At 39.2% G+C, this 17300-nt stretch overlaps 1 protein-coding gene across 6 annotated transcripts in view; it reads right to left on the minus strand.

The window, feature by feature from the left end:
• Positions 1 to 17300, minus strand: part of LOC122828793 (membrane-associated phosphatidylinositol transfer protein 2-like) — a 54373-nt gene that overhangs the window by 22541 nt on the left and 14532 nt on the right. For all 6 annotated transcript variants that reach the window (XM_044112702.1, XM_044112701.1, XM_044112699.1 and 3 more), the window contains exons 2-6: positions 10235 to 10487; positions 4045 to 4259; positions 3476 to 3597; positions 1699 to 1932; positions 1275 to 1607 (exon numbers count right to left, since the gene is read on the minus strand). In XM_044112702.1, coding sequence (XP_043968637.1) covers positions 1275 to 1607; positions 1699 to 1932; positions 3476 to 3597; positions 4045 to 4259; positions 10235 to 10312 — 982 coding nt within the window. In that variant the 5' untranslated portion in view covers positions 10313 to 10487. The remainder of the gene's footprint in view (positions 1 to 1274; positions 1608 to 1698; positions 1933 to 3475; positions 3598 to 4044; positions 4260 to 10234; positions 10488 to 17300) is intronic.

Genomic DNA, 17300 nt, shown 5'->3' on the forward strand with positions numbered 1-17300 from the left:
AATCTACCTACATGACTTAATTTTATAGGATCAATTTGACTATATATTTATAAAATATATAAAATCGATCTATTTATCTTTTATAGTGAAGATGACATTGGTCATTTGTTCTATATAATTGAATTAAACAGAATTTATTTAAGTCAAAAACGTTTAATCTGAATTGAATTGTCAAAAACAAGATGGGACAATAGTCCAATTTTGTCTACCAACCACAGGCAGTGAGAAAAATAGTAAAAGAAAATGTAGAGGGTAGGTAGAGGGTTTACTGTGCCAGACTATGCTGATGTTATATAAAAAAAATATTTTATGACTTTCTCCACATCCTTGCCCTTGTCAATAATTATAGGAGTTGGAGTACAAGTCAAGCTTAAGAGTGTAAATGTAAGAGGTGGCCCTGAAGTAATTTGTGGGTTTTTCATTATTTCATATTAAATTATTTATTATTAATATTCATATCTCACACACTTCCAGTTTATTTCCAGAAAGACGTCAGATCTGTAAAGCATGTTTTAGGAGAATTTACCACCAGAGCTGCCAGCAGGTTCATATTTCTGGGCTCCTACTTGATTCAGTCAGCATCAGAGGAGAGGAGGCAGCTGCAGCCGTGAAGTAGTTTTTCCACCTGAACGGTGCAGCAGCTTTGCAAATGCAACTCCAAACAGCTCCCATGGGATGGTCATGTGAAAAGTAACCAACACATAGGTGCAGAGCTCCAGAACATCTCTGGTGTAGTAAGTATTTTTATTTTGCTTATTTCTTTGTTATTTGCAACCTTTATTTATATAAATGTGGGAAATCCCATTCAAGGAAATCTGTTCCTTTTTCTCATAACAAAGGTCAGATATTTTTGCTTTGCTCTATAACCCAATTGTCATCAGATCACAGTTCTTAAAGTGTGTTGGTGTACAGCCAGGGTTTCTGCAGGTTTCACCAACTCAAATTTAAGACTTTTTAATATCATTATGAATGGAATTTAAGACCTATGTCTCCACAACTTTGTCCAGACATCTGAATTTTCACATGTCCATAGTAAATACAAAAAACTAACTAGCTAGCAAGGGTATGTTAGCAGTGAGTTAGCAGTAGCCAACATTTTAAGGCCTAGATTTTAGATACATGGATTTAAGACTTTTTAAGAATGTGTGTGCACCCTGGCAAATTTATATAACCTTTTGAAGCACCATGTAGGTTCTAGATCCGTTTTATTGATGAATGTACACAATGACTGATGTGTCAAAGATGGACGTGACCACAGGTGAAGAGCAGTTCACCTCCTCTCTTGGATGAACGGGAGGATCTGGATGAGGTGGACCACTGCTTGGTGAGGACGCCTCGCGGCTGCAGAGTCTCTCCTGATCTGGTGGCCGTTTCCTCTGCCTCGATAGAGCTGATTGCCTCTTTGGCCTCCTGCTCTTTGTCTGGAGACATTGTGGTACCGTAGGATTCGGTGAGCACCTCGCCATGGAGGAACTTGGCCATCGTTCTGGCCAGGGCCAGTTGGGTTTCCAGCTCCAGCTGCCTGATATCGTCCATGGTCAGGCCATACCACTCATCCTGCCAGCACCAGGCCTGCCGGTGGGCATGCACCATAACCTTCCTGAGCCCTAAAGGGAAACAACAGGCAGACCAACGTAAAAACAGGCTTGCAGACTCTGAAAACGGACAACAGTGATAGAAATCCAAAGCTCTGCTCACCAACATCGTGAATGAAGCGTTCAATCTTGGACTGCATGCCCCAATATCGAAACTCCACTTTGCAAAGTTTATAGGCACACATGATGGGAGTCTTCCCTGGGTTGTTGTTGTACTCCTCTATCCAGTCATCCTGCAGGGGCCCCCTCTGGGTCTTGGCTGACGTGTAAAGCTTCGGGTCCTCGTCTGAAATGTACTCATGTGGAGGGATGGGATCTGTCACTATGTTGATTACGTCTGCCAAAGAAAATCAGGTTTCAGGCACCAATAACTGATGGAGTCAGCATGTCACAACGGCTTTAGTGTGGTTTTATAATCATGTCATAAAGTGCACAGGAGGGCAGGAGCAGAACATGCATAAGCCTGACTTAAAAACTAGCTTGCATTCTTTTCATAACCAACTTTCAGTCTGACATCAGTTACATAAGAAGCAGTGACTGACTAAAATCATTACAAATAACATCAGAACTAGGTCACCGTGGGCTCTACAAGCACTTATGTGTTTTTATTGTAGTGTGATGGGAAGTTCTTTCCAAACACAAAAATTATGGTGTGTCACTAAAGTGCCACAAGTGGGCTTCATCCACTGCTTATACAGAAAAACTATCAGACGGGAAAAAAAACGACCAAACTAAGATTAATAATGTTGCACAAACATAAGCATATTTCCGTCTCAAAACACAAATGTTTTTAAATGTAGATTCATTTCTATAAATCTGTTGAAAAAGTGAAACTAATCTGCTTCTAGCAATACATTTCAAGCAGTTATATCTGTTAAGTTTGATTATTGGGGTTAACCAAAGCTCAGTTTCTGTGAATATTACATAAGGGCTTTTTTAATAGAAAAATGTTAAATCAGGACATAGAAAAGGGGTGTCCAAAGTGCGGGCCGGGGGCCATTTGTGGCCCTAGGAATAAGTCTGCATGGAATCAACCTCAGTTAAAGAATGGTACAAAATAAACCCTCCAGCAAAAGGAGCTGAAGCAGATTACTTTATGTAATGTTTTAGGATGAGAATTACAATGACAGACTCCCATCTTCATAAATTGAAAATTTTAGGTATAACAGAAGGTATTTTACTTTTGTTAGCCAAGTTTTTGTGTTTTCTTGCTTTCTTTTTAAAATCATAGTAAGTTGGGTCAAAACACCTGATCCAAAAAGTTAGTAAACGATACCTTTGTTTCACTGAAGCATCTGTCTGACACCCTTATGTCATACAATAATTTATTTTCTACTTTGCTATATTAAAATAATGTATTTTTAACATATTGCTGAAGCAGATAAAAAGTAAATGTTTCACACTAAAATTATTTAGCATTATTAAATGAAAGAAAAAAGAAATGGACCACAGTTGAAAATGTTTGGAGACCGCTGGCCAAGAAAATCACGGCAAAGAATGCTGACATGACAGTCACGATTTACTGTATCATTACATAATACATCCTGACTGTTCCATATTCAAACATAATTCATTCAAAGTTAGGTGGAAGGAAAATCTTGAATAGGTTTGACTTTACACCCTCTCAAAGTTGTGGTTATCCAAATGAATTGAGTTTTGGATTTTCTTGAACTGTAAGCTATAATCACATCAATTAACAGCAAAAATGCTTGAAAAATATTCTCATATGTAATGAAAGTACATGATTCTCTTTTTTGGAATAACATATTGAAATAACATTAACTAAGTTTCAGCTGTACAGGACAGTATTGTGTTATTGAAATGTCAGTGAAAATATAGCATATAAATGTTAAGCTTCTCCATCATAAAAAGGTTCTCACCAATAGTTGTTTGCCTCTTGTCTGCTGCAGATAAATTAAAGACATCAGCTTGGTTGCCTGTGTCAGGCTTATAGTAAGTCTCAATGTCGATGGAGAACTTCTCAACAAACGGACAGGTGTATCTGCAAGACATTATGTGACAAAATGCATCACAAAAGACATTCATGTAACGCTGAATGCCTCAGGATTAGTCAAAGAGTGAGAAGATATCCTCAGTGTGAACGAGGCTGTTCTGATGTTCTGTTGTGTCTGAGACCTCTGCAGTAAGACTCTGGTTAAACAGATATGTCAGAAAGAACCACAGCACAGTTTTGGGTCAATCTCATGTCAGCACCTTCACATATCGGTTTATCAAACAGATAAATGGATCGACGACCCCCAGAGAAGGAGGGGTCGTCCTGCATCAGCTTGCAGAACACTGAATCTGATGCTCTTATAATGTGAGCGATAATATTCCGACAGCCTGATATGAGGTTTATATTCTCCCTTCAGAAAGATAGATTTTATAACATATATTTATATTACTTGGGGCATCACTCTCATGAATCTTTGGTTGAAAGCGCACATACCTTGTTCGGGTGTAAGGGTAGGCATTCCAGGACTCCTCTTCAACCCTCAGAGCAGCTTTGGGCAGAATGGAGCGGAACCAGCCAGGAATGTGCATGCCTATGTGGTAGACCTTATGGGTGTACTGACCCACCCCACCTGGTCCATCTGTGTAAGGCTTATTCTCAAGGATCTCCACCCCACTTCCTTCACCACAGCTCTCGTCTCTGCTCTTTTTCTGCAAGTAAAGCCAAAAAAGGGAACTGTAAGGACTTGGAACAGTGTTCACATTTACACTTTTTATATCAGGGGTGGGACACTCCGGGCCTCGAGGGCCGGTCTCCTGCAACTTTTAGATGTGTCTCTACTTCAACACACCGGAAGTAGAGACTGCTGACCTCAAATAATGAGGTCATTAGCAGGACTCTGGAGAACTTGACTGCACTTAGGAGGTGATTCAGCTGTTGGATTCAAGTGTGTTGGACCAGGGAGACATCTAAGAGTTGCAGGACACCGGCCCTCGAGGGCCAGGAGTCCCCACCCCTGTTTTAGATGGACCTGAAAGAGGTGATCAGGTGGGTAGCCGGGTCAGGCTTTCTTGAATGCAAATTTAAGTCGACTTCAACTTGCTTTTCTCCAGACCACATCAAAAAAGCTTTGAAGGACCTAGTCAAAGGACCTATGCAGGTGATGTACTGAGATCTTAAAAACATATAGGCATAGGTGTCAAACTCCAGTCCTAGAAGGTAACTTCCCTGCAACTTTTAGATGCGTCTCTGCTGCACCACACCTGAATAAAATAATTAGGTTATTAGCAAGGCTCTGGAGAACTGATCTACACAAGGAGGAGGTAATTAAGCCATTTCATTCCAGTGTTTTGTACCTGTGGCACATCTAAAAACTACAGGACAGCGGCCCTTGAGGACTGGAGTTTGAGACCCCTGAGGATATGAACATGTCCATCACCTTTAGTTCGAGTATTGTCAGAACATGGTAAAGTTGTTCTTAAATGAATCATCTTATTTAAATAAGATAACTAACATGTTAACATGTAAGTAATTTATTCATCTAAACACTTTAGATTTTAAAGCTGAGATAAAAAAGACATGATGTGCAAGATTTTGATAACGTGTGCACCACTAAACAACACAACAAATCAGATTTATGAGCAACTAACACAGAGTGACTGCAATGAATACATTATAGCTAAATATAAATATTTCCACAGGATATTTTGGTATCTTAGTGCAGTAAAACATTAAAATGGTTGTTATCATTAGTTACAACAATTCCAAATTTACTTTGCAATCTTGATTTTTTTATTTTTATTTTTTTCAATTTTTAAAATTTATTCTGGTTTATTTCCTGTTAACATTTTGTTAAAATTATAAAGAGTTGTTAACTGTTTGTTTAATGAGCGTCATTTGTTTATACAATATCCTGCGATTTAAAAAATACTTTCAATTATTTTAAAGCAAGACTCAACAAGAAGGTATCAGGGAAAGTGTACCGTTTAAGGCCATTCACTGCTACATGCTGCACAACAGGTTTCATTTCTCAATCTTTGCATTAATTCTAGATAAATCTCATATCTTGAGAAATGTAGAGAAACTTCATTTAATTTTACAATATGAATGAGAAATCCCTTGCTGGAAAGAAAGTTTTTACTTTTTCAAAAACATTTTAAAGGAGTAATGAGTTTGACTTGTACACATTAAAACAGATAGTGTAGTTTCACTCTGCTATAAGTAGAAACACATAAAAATATCTGGCACAACAACCTACATGCTGTATTATTCCATCACAGATGGGCTGAGTCAGGTATTACAGTGACTAGTCTGACAACGCATTCCACAATTAATAGCTTCCTGAGCGCTATGCATCCTCTGAATTGCAAATGAGGAAGCCTAAAAGCAGGTGTATGAAACCGCACCTTTCCCATATTTACATTCCAGGTGCAGAGCAGAGGAGCTGGGTGGAGACAGGAGGTGCAGTTGCTCAGAGTTGCAGCTAGGCGAGACAAAGTTTCACAATCAAAGCGGTTCAGAGAAGAATGTGAGGCACGGGCAGAGCAAGGATCGTTGGGAAATCAGTGAAACGAGAAATCTGAACAGCTGAGCAGAGTCCAAGATTTGACGACAGTAGAGGAGGAAAAAAAGACGACTCAGGGATCATAAATGTCAAAGATCCAAAGTCTGCCTCTTTTCTCCAAACCTCCTTGCGAAAGTGGTCCTGTTTTTCAGTCCATTTGCTTGATAACAGTGAGGAAGCTCTCTCCAGTTTGCCCCTGATTCAGAGGAGTTGCGAGGAGGAAGTCATGAGGCATCCAGCACTCTGGACCTCATTACCTCTGACAGGTCATTCATTAGCCACTCGCCCTGCTCTCAACAGCTCAGATGCAGTTAGAAAGACAAAACACAGACGCCCCGGCACTGTTGAACCAGCCGTACACAAAGCCACTGCCTGAATCCAAACCTACTTTATCTGAGCTCAATACCGTAATTACAGCCAACATATGCACATGAAGATTATAAATATGGATGGGGCTTTAAGCCATAACAAAATCTGTGTTTAATAAAATTAAAATGGGTTTGATCAGTAAAGAGATCTGCATGAATTAAATAAAACATGATCCAACCACTGCATTATCGTATTCACATTTATTTTTCTCATATTTATTCATCCATATTTATATTTTTATTTCAAATCAGATGAGTCCCGACATGTGACTATAATTAAACCAAGCATTAATTTTGGTTTTCTCAATTAAGCACCTTCAAAAACAAAACATAAAGAAAAACAAAAAAACGATGGTAAATGCTGATCTGCCTCACTCTCTAGGCCACTAACACCCTCTGATACTGAAAAACATCCTTTTGACTGATACATAACTACAGTACAACAAACGAGTAAAACACAAAATGCTTATGTTCAGAAAAGTGAGACTTTCTGCTGCTTCCACTCACTGTCGCTTTGTTTTACACAGCCACTCCCTGGCTCACAAGTATAAAGCAATCAGACAGCAGAGTTGCAGGGAGAAATGGCCCAGGTCCATTCACATCAGAGCAGCAAAGCATGTCAGAACAGGAGCAGACTGTATCAGTGCTTTCAATAAACTGATGATCAGGGTTGGTGGTCCGTACAACACACTGCTATGCTTCAGTAACTTTCAGCTGAGTTTTCAATTGCCTGGTGCTTGCCTGTTTCATATGTTTGTATTTTTAGATATTTCTCAATTTTGGACATGAAAGTGAATATAACTCTGGTGCGATGCAAACCTGAACAGAGAAGACTAGGAAAACCTTATTATTTCATTGGACCAAGGAACACAATTAAAGTTTCTGTGTCAAAATATACATTTTGTCAGACACAACTATATGTCATGGTATTTGTTTTTCAAAAAGTGACTGAATATACTTTTTGGTGGCACAATTGCCACCGAAACACACTAAATCTGTTTAGATACCTCTGCAGTGACAGGATGGGAGTCACATCCTGGTTCATTCTCACTGCTGTCGACTTACTGAGCCATGTTTCCTGTTAGACATGCACTGAGCTCCAAAGACAAACAGAAGCTGCAAAGTCGAAACCTGAACATCCAGCGCAAACAGATGAGCCACAGTAGAATGGTCCAATATTTAATCCTGTCTTGATGCATTTTCTTTGCTCATTACTACAAATCCCTGCAGAGCAATGAAGAAATGATCGGCTGGCTATCAAATTAGAAAGTGGCAGAAAGGCAACGGAAATAAGAGGAGATGGAGTGGGTGTGCTGAGCGAGGTGCAGGCATGGCTAAGATGTCCTAAGGCCCTGTCTTCATCCATGAGGTCTACAGTGGATTGGCGTCAGGCGGGCCTACGTGTGGCTGCTGCCCTGGTAACCAACGGCAGCGCAAGACAGGCAAACGTTCTTTTGTTTCTTCCCATGCTTTCCTCGCAGCCCTGTCTTTTTTACCCACCATTTCCTCTTTTCATTCACTCTCTCGTGAGCAAAACCTGACCACCGGCACGCCGCTGATGTCACGGTTGCCATGGTGACAGAAGCCTTACAGCAACGAAGCTGTGTAGAGATGGCGAGGTCAGTGAAGAAGGTAACCATGGGTCATCAATGTAACACGGTAAGACTGCCAGCGGATGCAGTCGGAGTCGCTTTTCCAAAGAGAAACTCAGCGTAAATCTGTTCGCACGTTGTTTGTGTCGGGTTGCCCGTAGAGAGCCCGTCTGGGGACAAAGTGGATCAGAACTAAAATCTTTCACAGGATTATTACCCCACAATTACATTCACGCTTTTACAAAAATGCTAAAGAAACAAGGGTTCAGTGTTTGAGCAAAATGTTCCCTCTCATGTTTGTCGGAGTGGGAATACACTTAAGTAAACTCATGCGAGAGTTTAAATGTTGCTTTGTGTTGACTAAAGGAGGAAGTTAATGTTGCTGCACATTTTCCTTCATTAAACATTTAGCTGGTTGTTGAGTTTCCTGACTGTCAACGCCTGATCAAACATGACTGTATCTGTCATGCATCATACGATATACATATTACCTAACCAGGTCACGACTGCTGTGCCTCTTGTAAAAAAACTCAACTACATTCAGTGTTTCTAAACAAGAGGTAGATAAAATCCTTTTTTAATCACAATCCAAGTTACAATCAGGGTCAAATAACATATAGTTAAATAACCCAAGGTTAAATAAGTAAAGCTTCATTTGCACAAGTAACAGGAAGGGAAAATAAGTTTTTGAGCAGAATAACTAACGATTTACACAGTAATTTTCCTTTTTCCTTTTCCCTTTTCACATTTTGAGATTTTATAACCCCAGACTTCTGTCTTTTATTGGGACTTTATTTAATACACCAACAAAAAGGAGTCCATATTGTGAAATAGATCTTTATTCTGCACTTCTACTCAATAGTTTACACAGCTCCCTTTTCCCTGCAATTACTACTTTGAGTTTTATGCAACATAAAACTTAGGTCTGGCCTTTGATTAGGCCATCCTAACACCTGATCTAAACTATACGATTGTAGCTCTGGCTGTAAATTCAGGGTCACTACAGTCTCAAATCTTTTAAAGCCACTTGCAGGTTTTCTTTTAGGACTGATCTGTATTTAGCTCCATCCACCATACCTTCAGCTCTGACCAACTTTTCTGTATCTCCAAAGCATGATGCTCACGCCACCATGAGCCACCATATAGCATTTTGCATGTAGGCCAAAAGGTTCAAGTTTGTTCTCATTTGATCTTCTTCCACATATTTGCTGTGAGCCATCAAACATGGCTGCTCCTCTGGTATTAACAATGACTTTCTTCTTGCTACATCATTGTCTTATCAACAGATTTTTCCCAACTGACCTCTGGATCTCTGCAGCTCCTCCAAAGTTACTTTGAGCCTCTTGACTGCTTCTTTATTTCTTTCATATTCCAGTTATTTACATTCTTTAATGATGGGTGGATCAAGCATCCGTGATACTTTAGCGGCTTGGAATATTGTTTTATAAACTAACTACAAAACTTTACTCCTGACCTTATGATGCTGGTTGTTTTCTAACAAACTCTGAGGTCTTTATGGAAGAACTGTGTTTGTAGTGAAACTAAGTTACAAACTCATTTACTAAGATAAATGACTACTGAAGACAAATGGGCTGTGATGGATTTTACTTAGGGGTATCAGAGTGAAGTGGGGTAAATAGAGACGCATATGCATGAAAAATATCTTCAAGCTTTCTTCCAGAAAACAAATGCACTCTCTCATTTAGCAGATAAAATCTTAATGATTTCTGTGGTTGACAAATTTTTAATTTTAGAATTTAGGGTGTGTGAATACTTCAGCAAAGTGCTGCAACTTTACACTGAAAACCTGGTCATCCATGTCAGTCTGAATCACAGCCATGTCTGGTAGGTAACAGCCACCCCCATCCACAAACATGCAGTCTATGTCAATTAAAACCAGCCAGCTTAGGAGGTTCAATTGGATAATCTATCAGCCTAAAAGCACTCTTTGTTCTTCTACTCTTTCTGCGTCACACAACTTATGACCAATCATTCTCTAATCGGGAGCTGTTGAAAAATTTCCCCTGCTGGCTTATCTTGTCCTCATTTGCTTCGCTTAGCTCACCATTCTCTTTTTTTCCTACTTTCTCACGTCTGGTGGTTGGTTGGTGTGAGTGTGTAGGTGAAAATTAGGTGGGCCATGTGTTGTGCTGTTACCTCACCTGGATCATGTAGAGCTGGGCAATGCGGTACTCCTCCACACTCAGGGGCATGGGGATGCGATACTCCTTAATGAGCATGGTGAATCTTGGAGCAGCAGGGGGTGAGAGGGGAATCAGGAAGAAGAGTGACGAGGAAACGGGGAAAGGGGGAGGGAGGGGTGAGGGAAAGGATGGGGAGAGGGAACAGGAGAGGCTCCGGTTGCTCCTATATGTGACTTGTCAGATCACCGGCTGAAGTCTGCATGGATAGTTCCTGTAGATAGAAGGAAAACACAAACATTTTTTAAAGCTAAATTTAAAAAAAAACACATTACTTTTCAAAATCAATCGTGCCAATCTGCATCTTAACAGGCCTCTCGTTACTTGAAATAAATTAAAGAAGAAAGATGCAAACAAAAAAAAAAAAACATTCCAAAAGCTCACATAGTGAGGAAGAGGAGAGAGGAACAGGTTCGGTTACTGCCTGTTTGGTCCAAGCCTTCGCATCGACGGGAAGCTCTAGCATCTGAGGTATCGCATCTCTAAAAACTGCCGTTAACTGGATAAAATCCCATTGTTATACAGCAGCCACTGCCCAGTCCACCCCATCGCTCTGGTATCGTCACATGGAGAACCTCACTCGGCAACCGAGGGATTAGTTTAGTGAAGAACTTTACATAACTTTGCACAACCAAGGTTTCACAAATAGCTCCATCCGAGTTACACAAAGCTTTGTTTTCCAACCACTGGGCAGATAGAAGCAGGTGTGGGCTATACATGTGCAGCATGTGGGTGGCGTGAGCTGCTAAGGTCTGCTTTAACCAGTGCAGAAATACCAACTCTCCTAAGCTAAGTTAGTACAAATAAAAGTCATATCTCTGCAGAGCCATAGTGCACATAAATTTATCTCAGTGAAGCCCCCTAAATGTCAGCCAAGGTAACAGATCAACTGAAGAGGAGTCGATGCAAAAAGAGCGATTCCCATCAGGGGAAGGAATGGTGCGGACCAAATAAATGCTCGTACAAGGACACACTTTTTTAGCTCATGAAGGTGAAGCTACTGGCAGAAAAAACAGGCCAGGCCACAGTCACCTTTTATATTCTCCAACTTAGAAAGATAAGTTTGGATTTCATCACAAAGTTATTTCAGCAATTTCTTTAGAAAATGAAACTCATACGTCGATTCATTACGCAGATTGAAATATTGGAAGCAGGTATTTCTGCTATTTTTGATTAATAAAACTAATGAAATCCAAAATTTAGCTAATGAAAAACCAGAATGTAGCATAAAAGTAATTAAAATGGGCTTTTTAACACCGACATGTTATAGTGTAATAAAGAGGAGGACTGCTGAGTCGACATGTGTCAAGACGACACACCAACACTCTTCAAAAGGAGGGAAAGCCTGAAAAAGTCGCTTTTATAGAAGCTGGTTGAGTGATTGAGTGCAGCTGGAGTCGAGAGCCACACAGCAGAGTATAGGACGTGGCACTCTGTGGCATTCCTCAGACCAAACCAGTCCTGAACCTGAGACATCAGGAACATCTGGGCTAAAGAGAAATTGCACTTGGATTTTTCTCTGTCCTCTTTTGGAGTTTTTATATGGAGATAACTTCCCAAGAGTCGGATTTTAGAGTGGAGACAGACAGAATCCAAGCTGCTCAAGGTTCACATTTTTCATATTACTGCATTAGAAAATATTTTTTATTGGTCTTATGTAAATATCACATTTTCTGAGAAACTGAATTTGTGGTTTTTCATTAGCTGTGAGATATAAATCATCAAAAGTATGTGAAAAATGCTTTAAATATATCACTGTGTTCAAATCCCTTAATATGCAAGTATGTGTTTTTTAAAGTAGGGGGTGTTATGTCAAATTGTCTTTTTTGAGCTGCAGTATCCAGGCTCAGCTCCACCAGACTAGTGGCAGCAGCAATTAGCAAACATCTGGTGGAACAGCAGATCTCCTGACCCCATTATACAAAATATTTCTCAGTCCAACACTCTTAAGAACAGTTGTAAATGGCACAATGGAGGAGCATCGTTGTGATGATGTGCTGAAGGTGGAATGTTTGGAAAAATAGGAACTTCTTAAACAGAGAGAAGCCCATTTCAAAGCATCAAATTGCATTTTTGTGCTATCAAATCGCACTATGTGCATGAAAAATACATAATGCCTTTTCTATAAACTAATTACTGAAATAAATTATATTCTAATTTATTAAGATGTACAAAATGCATTAAACAGAAAAGCTCCGGGAGTCACTCAAAAGAGCAAAAACTATGACTATGGTCAAGCTGAACATAATAAATGAAAATTAACCAGAACTTCCATACAATGAAAGTTGAAGTTAATATCATGTCACAGCTTACATTTCAGTGGGAAAATTTGACAACACAGGCTTGCATGACCACAACCTTAACTAATATCTGACCTATGGCAGCAGCTGGACAAAGCTCTGGAGCTTAGCCATTTGGTGTAATCACTCTAATTACACTAATATTCCCAGTGCGTCACTTAACCAGCAAGCAAGAGCAGCTCCTGGTGCAACCAATATTCCTGTTCCTCCTCCTATTGACTGATAGCTCCTGCAACACCTCACTGAAAACAACATGAATGAGCTAACAAGCTCATGTACCACAGCAATCAAAGCATGACAATTTCTCCACAGTGATCTGGTTAAAGGAGCATTAACATTTTGTTCTACTGTATGCATTTTTCATGTGGAAACCCTCTTTGGTTTACATGCACGAACAATGCTGCAGGAAAATCGGAGCAGAACGCCACGCTTTGCTGAAAATAACTGCACTCTTGGGAAACACTTGCAGAAAACTAGGTTAGCTGTAGAGGCCCTGAAGAAAAGCCTAACAGTCAGAAAGGTCTTCAGAAATGGGAACCAAGCTTAGGAGAGGAAGGTCAACACTTCAGTCTTCACATGAAACTTAAAAATGTGTCAACAAATTCTGAGTATATTTGTTTTCAGCAGGAAGATGAACACATCTGCACAACACTCAATGGAAAATGTCAAACCAAATGCTGCTACTAACGTCTAGGTGTGCCAGAGCCTGACCACAGGAAACCCCAGTTCTAGTCAACGACAGGCAACCGCCTAGAAGGAAGTGACACTAGGAATTTAGAAGAATAAAAATAGGAATAAAAGCAAATCTGGTCTTGATCTGTCCACCAGGAAACATCTGGGGTTCTAGTAAAGTCCATGGATTTGTAAAGATGCTGAAGCAGTTTGGTTAAAGTGAGCCTTTAATTGTTTATTGTTTATTCTGCTACACAGAAAACATTCGTTTCTCCTTTTTGCAAGTTTCTATGTGGGGCTTTGGAGACATTTACACTGCAAAAACACAAAATCTTACCAAGTAGTAGTTAAAGTGAGCCTTTAATTGTTTATTAAAGGCTCACTTTTGGTTAGACCTGAACAGAAACAATAAAACCATCTTAAAACCATGACACGATCTTTCTAATAAAACATTTATTTGTTTATTATTGGGTGGAGGAAAGCTGAGACAGATGACCAGTCCATCACAGACAACGGAGACACACCAGGACAAACAAACAGACGAACACAGACACACCTGGGAGTGGCTTAGAACCATAAAGAAGTGACTGGTGGCTGTTGGAGGAAACAAGAGTGCCTGGAAAAAACCCTCACATGTGACATGCGAACATGCAAACCACACACAGAAAGGCTCCAATCCACAGCTGAATGATCAAGACATTTGCTGTGAGACAAGAGTGCAAAAAGAATAAGAAAAAAAACCCAGATTAAGGTACAAGTGCAAATGCAGACTCAAAACAGGATGGAGCTCTGGGTAGAGAGCCATAATATGAACAACATCCACTTTATGAAATAAAAGTACTTTTTTGTTTTTATTTTGACTAAACAAAATTCAATTTGATGTACTGGTACTAATAAATAAATGAAGTATTTTCTTACCGGCTCAATAAAATAAATTTTTATTATCATATACTCCAAGTCTGGGCTCAGTTTTGTAAACTAATGGAAGCAACAAAACAGGATGGACAAAACAAAAAAAACTACCTTTAACCTTTAGCTTTTTTAAAGCTGTATTTAAACACTTGTTGTTTTTTAAGTTTCTTTTACTGTTCGGAATAAAACCATCTCAGGATATAGTTAATTCTCCTCTTTAAACAACCTTTGCTCTTTCGGATGTGAACCTATTTGCTTACTCTTACTTTGGAGTTCAACACCGATGCTGTGCACAGCACTGGATGTGTGCTGGTCTATCCACCAGCATCCTCCGGAGAGGACTGGCACCATGCTTGACCCAGAAAAAAAAAAGGCACTCACACACACAGTTTAAAAATAGCTCAGTCACAATAATCCAAGCATACGCAAGCAGAGTGCCTGACGTTCGTTCAGAGAATATGTTCATTCCCGTCTAAAAATACAGTCTCTGCCCCCTCTAGGCAGTGACGCAACAACGGCAAACGCCAAGGCACAGGGCTCATCACAAAGCAGGCTACAATGTTTCTGCTCCGATTTCAACAAACTGAGGCTAACCATAACTACTGCATACTTTGTCCTAGTGTTTTATTATTCTTCCTATCCTTGTTCCTGCAGGTTCTTATAAAGTGCAACCTGAGGCAGGATCAAGCACCAGAAGGTGCATAAAACTACTGTGAATTGGGCACTAAAGATCATTTGTCACAAATCGGAGGACATTTGCAGACAGCACTGGATTAAATATGTGGCAGCAAGAAATTTAAGTGACATAGAAGAGAAGCAGCTTTTTCAGAAAATGAAAAAGCCACATTTTCCATTACACAGAACTCTTTGCCCTTTCGGTCTGTCCTTTACCACAATGATGTCAAGTTGCATTAAAATATCTGTCTGCGAAGGCAACATATGACATAAGACAGGGAGACTATATGCACAGCAGAGAGGGTGCGTGCCCCAGGATAAAGAGCAACAGCTGGGCTTTGTCGTCAAAGGAAGAGCCTAAGACCTCTGGAGTACAGAGGGAGGTGGAGGAGCAAAGAACTTGGTGAATCCTGCAGGACTTAGAAGAGCAGGGGCTGCATGCAGGCTAAATTTCTTTAGAAGTGGAAACCGTAAGCAAATAGTCAGCCACTGCTGACGTTGGCCTTAAAGTAAAGTACATTTCAGGCATTTCCAGCCCACAGCAGCAGCTCTGAGCTGCTGATTGAGATTATTAGGAGTTTTATATCCTACAAAACAGGAAGGAATTTTTTCTGCTTTTTGAGATTTTTGAGCATGACCGATCTGATTAAGGGAGGACGTCACTGCATCTCAAACAGACTAAAATTTGACTTTGACTAGACCCTCCAAAATCTTAATTTCATCAGGAAAAAAAGCCCCAAACCATCACATTATCAACACCATGTGTTAACATCAGTAAGAGTTTTTTTTTTATATATATATATAACATTGTGTGAGTTTTAAACCAGACATGAGGAGCTTTGGACAAAAATCTTCTAAAAAATGATAACTTTTGTCTCCTGTGTGCCCCTTTGTCAGCAGCTTGTATTTATTAATAAATCGTGACCACAAACTTTTAATTTAGGCAAATAGAATAAATATATGAAATATTTTATCACCTGTTCATAAATGTTTTTAGAACAGGGCTTAATGTGTCAATTTTTCAGCCTACTTTATGTTGTAAAGTTTGTTTTATTCTACAGGTCAGGCAGTGATCAGGCCTTTCTTTGATATTAACTCTAAATAACTTGAAGACCAATAATATCTAGAAAAAAATGTTTGATTATATAAAACATGCAAATGTTCTAAAAAGCAAAAAATGAAGAAATGCGTAAGGAAACAAACTGTTTTTCAAAACATTATTTGTCCCTATCCATTACATAATTTTTATTAAATAATTAATTTATTTATAATAGTAAATACTGTTGCTATAAACCAAGACAAGTTTGAGTTCTAAGTTTTGATGGATTCAATATATAAGATTTTTTATTATTATTTAATTCACCAATTATCAACTGGAGACGTTTAAGGGATAATTGGCCAGTTCCAATCTCTGTCTTATAAAATGGTGCATCTAGAGCCAAAAGAAAAGGTAAAAAAAAAAATAGTGCAGTCTACATTTAATAAAATCTCTTTTCAGACACACTGGCTACTTTAATTTTTAAATATAAATCTATTAAAAACTTCATGTTATCAACCTTTAAGTGGATCCTTTGATAAATCCAGAGAAAATAGAATATTTACAATAGAAGTGGAAAAGAGTTAAGGTGGACAAGGACAAAAATGTTCTTTGTTTCACTTCAATAAAGCACAGAATAAGTGAGCAAACATTTTTTATTATGTTTAAGAGGCAGCCAGGAGTCTTTGTTTGCAGCTGAAATAATAATCTAACTGAGGTTTCAAAACTCAAGAATGTCCTTTATATGTAATAAAGTGAGACCTGAATGAAAAGCTTCAGTGACATGCAGCGGGAAACTATTAGTAAACCATCATCTTGAGGAATTTACAGTAAACCTGTGAAGCTCCTTTAACACTCTGTAAGTTGGTCACTGTCCCTCTTGTTCCCATGCCCTTCAGCAAGAATTGGATGCGCAATGTGCCCTTGTTCTTTACTTATCCTGGCAGTGCAAAGGGAAAGCTAAAAATACTTGCTACCCTGTGTGCATCTCCTCCACCGTGTTCCTTCTCCTTCTCCTCATCCTCTCTTCCTCCCACAGTAACTCAGTGAGAGCTGCTTCCAGAAACGATCCAAAGATGGGGAGGAAATGAATGAAGAAACCACAGAAGAGAGAGGATCTAAACCTCAAGTACTAAAAGCAAACCAGTCTAACGTATCAAATCAATCTTAACTATAACTTTCTTTATGAAGATGACATTTCAATATATGTCAACTTAAATATAACTTGGGGAATATAAATGCAAGTCACAACTTGTCCCTTAGTATAAAGACGCCACATGATTACACAAGCAGATCTCAAAAACAGCAAATATCTGATGAATATAGTCAACAAATATTGAATTAGAATCTGACATGACATAATAGAATCATATTATGGCCACACTATAGTCTATATAACCACCATGACATCAGCTGATGTTTGTCCAGCTAA

Source organism: Gambusia affinis, linkage group LG03, assembly GCF_019740435.1.
Source record: "Gambusia affinis linkage group LG03, SWU_Gaff_1.0, whole genome shotgun sequence".
NCBI lineage: Eukaryota > Metazoa > Chordata > Actinopteri > Cyprinodontiformes > Poeciliidae > Gambusia > Gambusia affinis.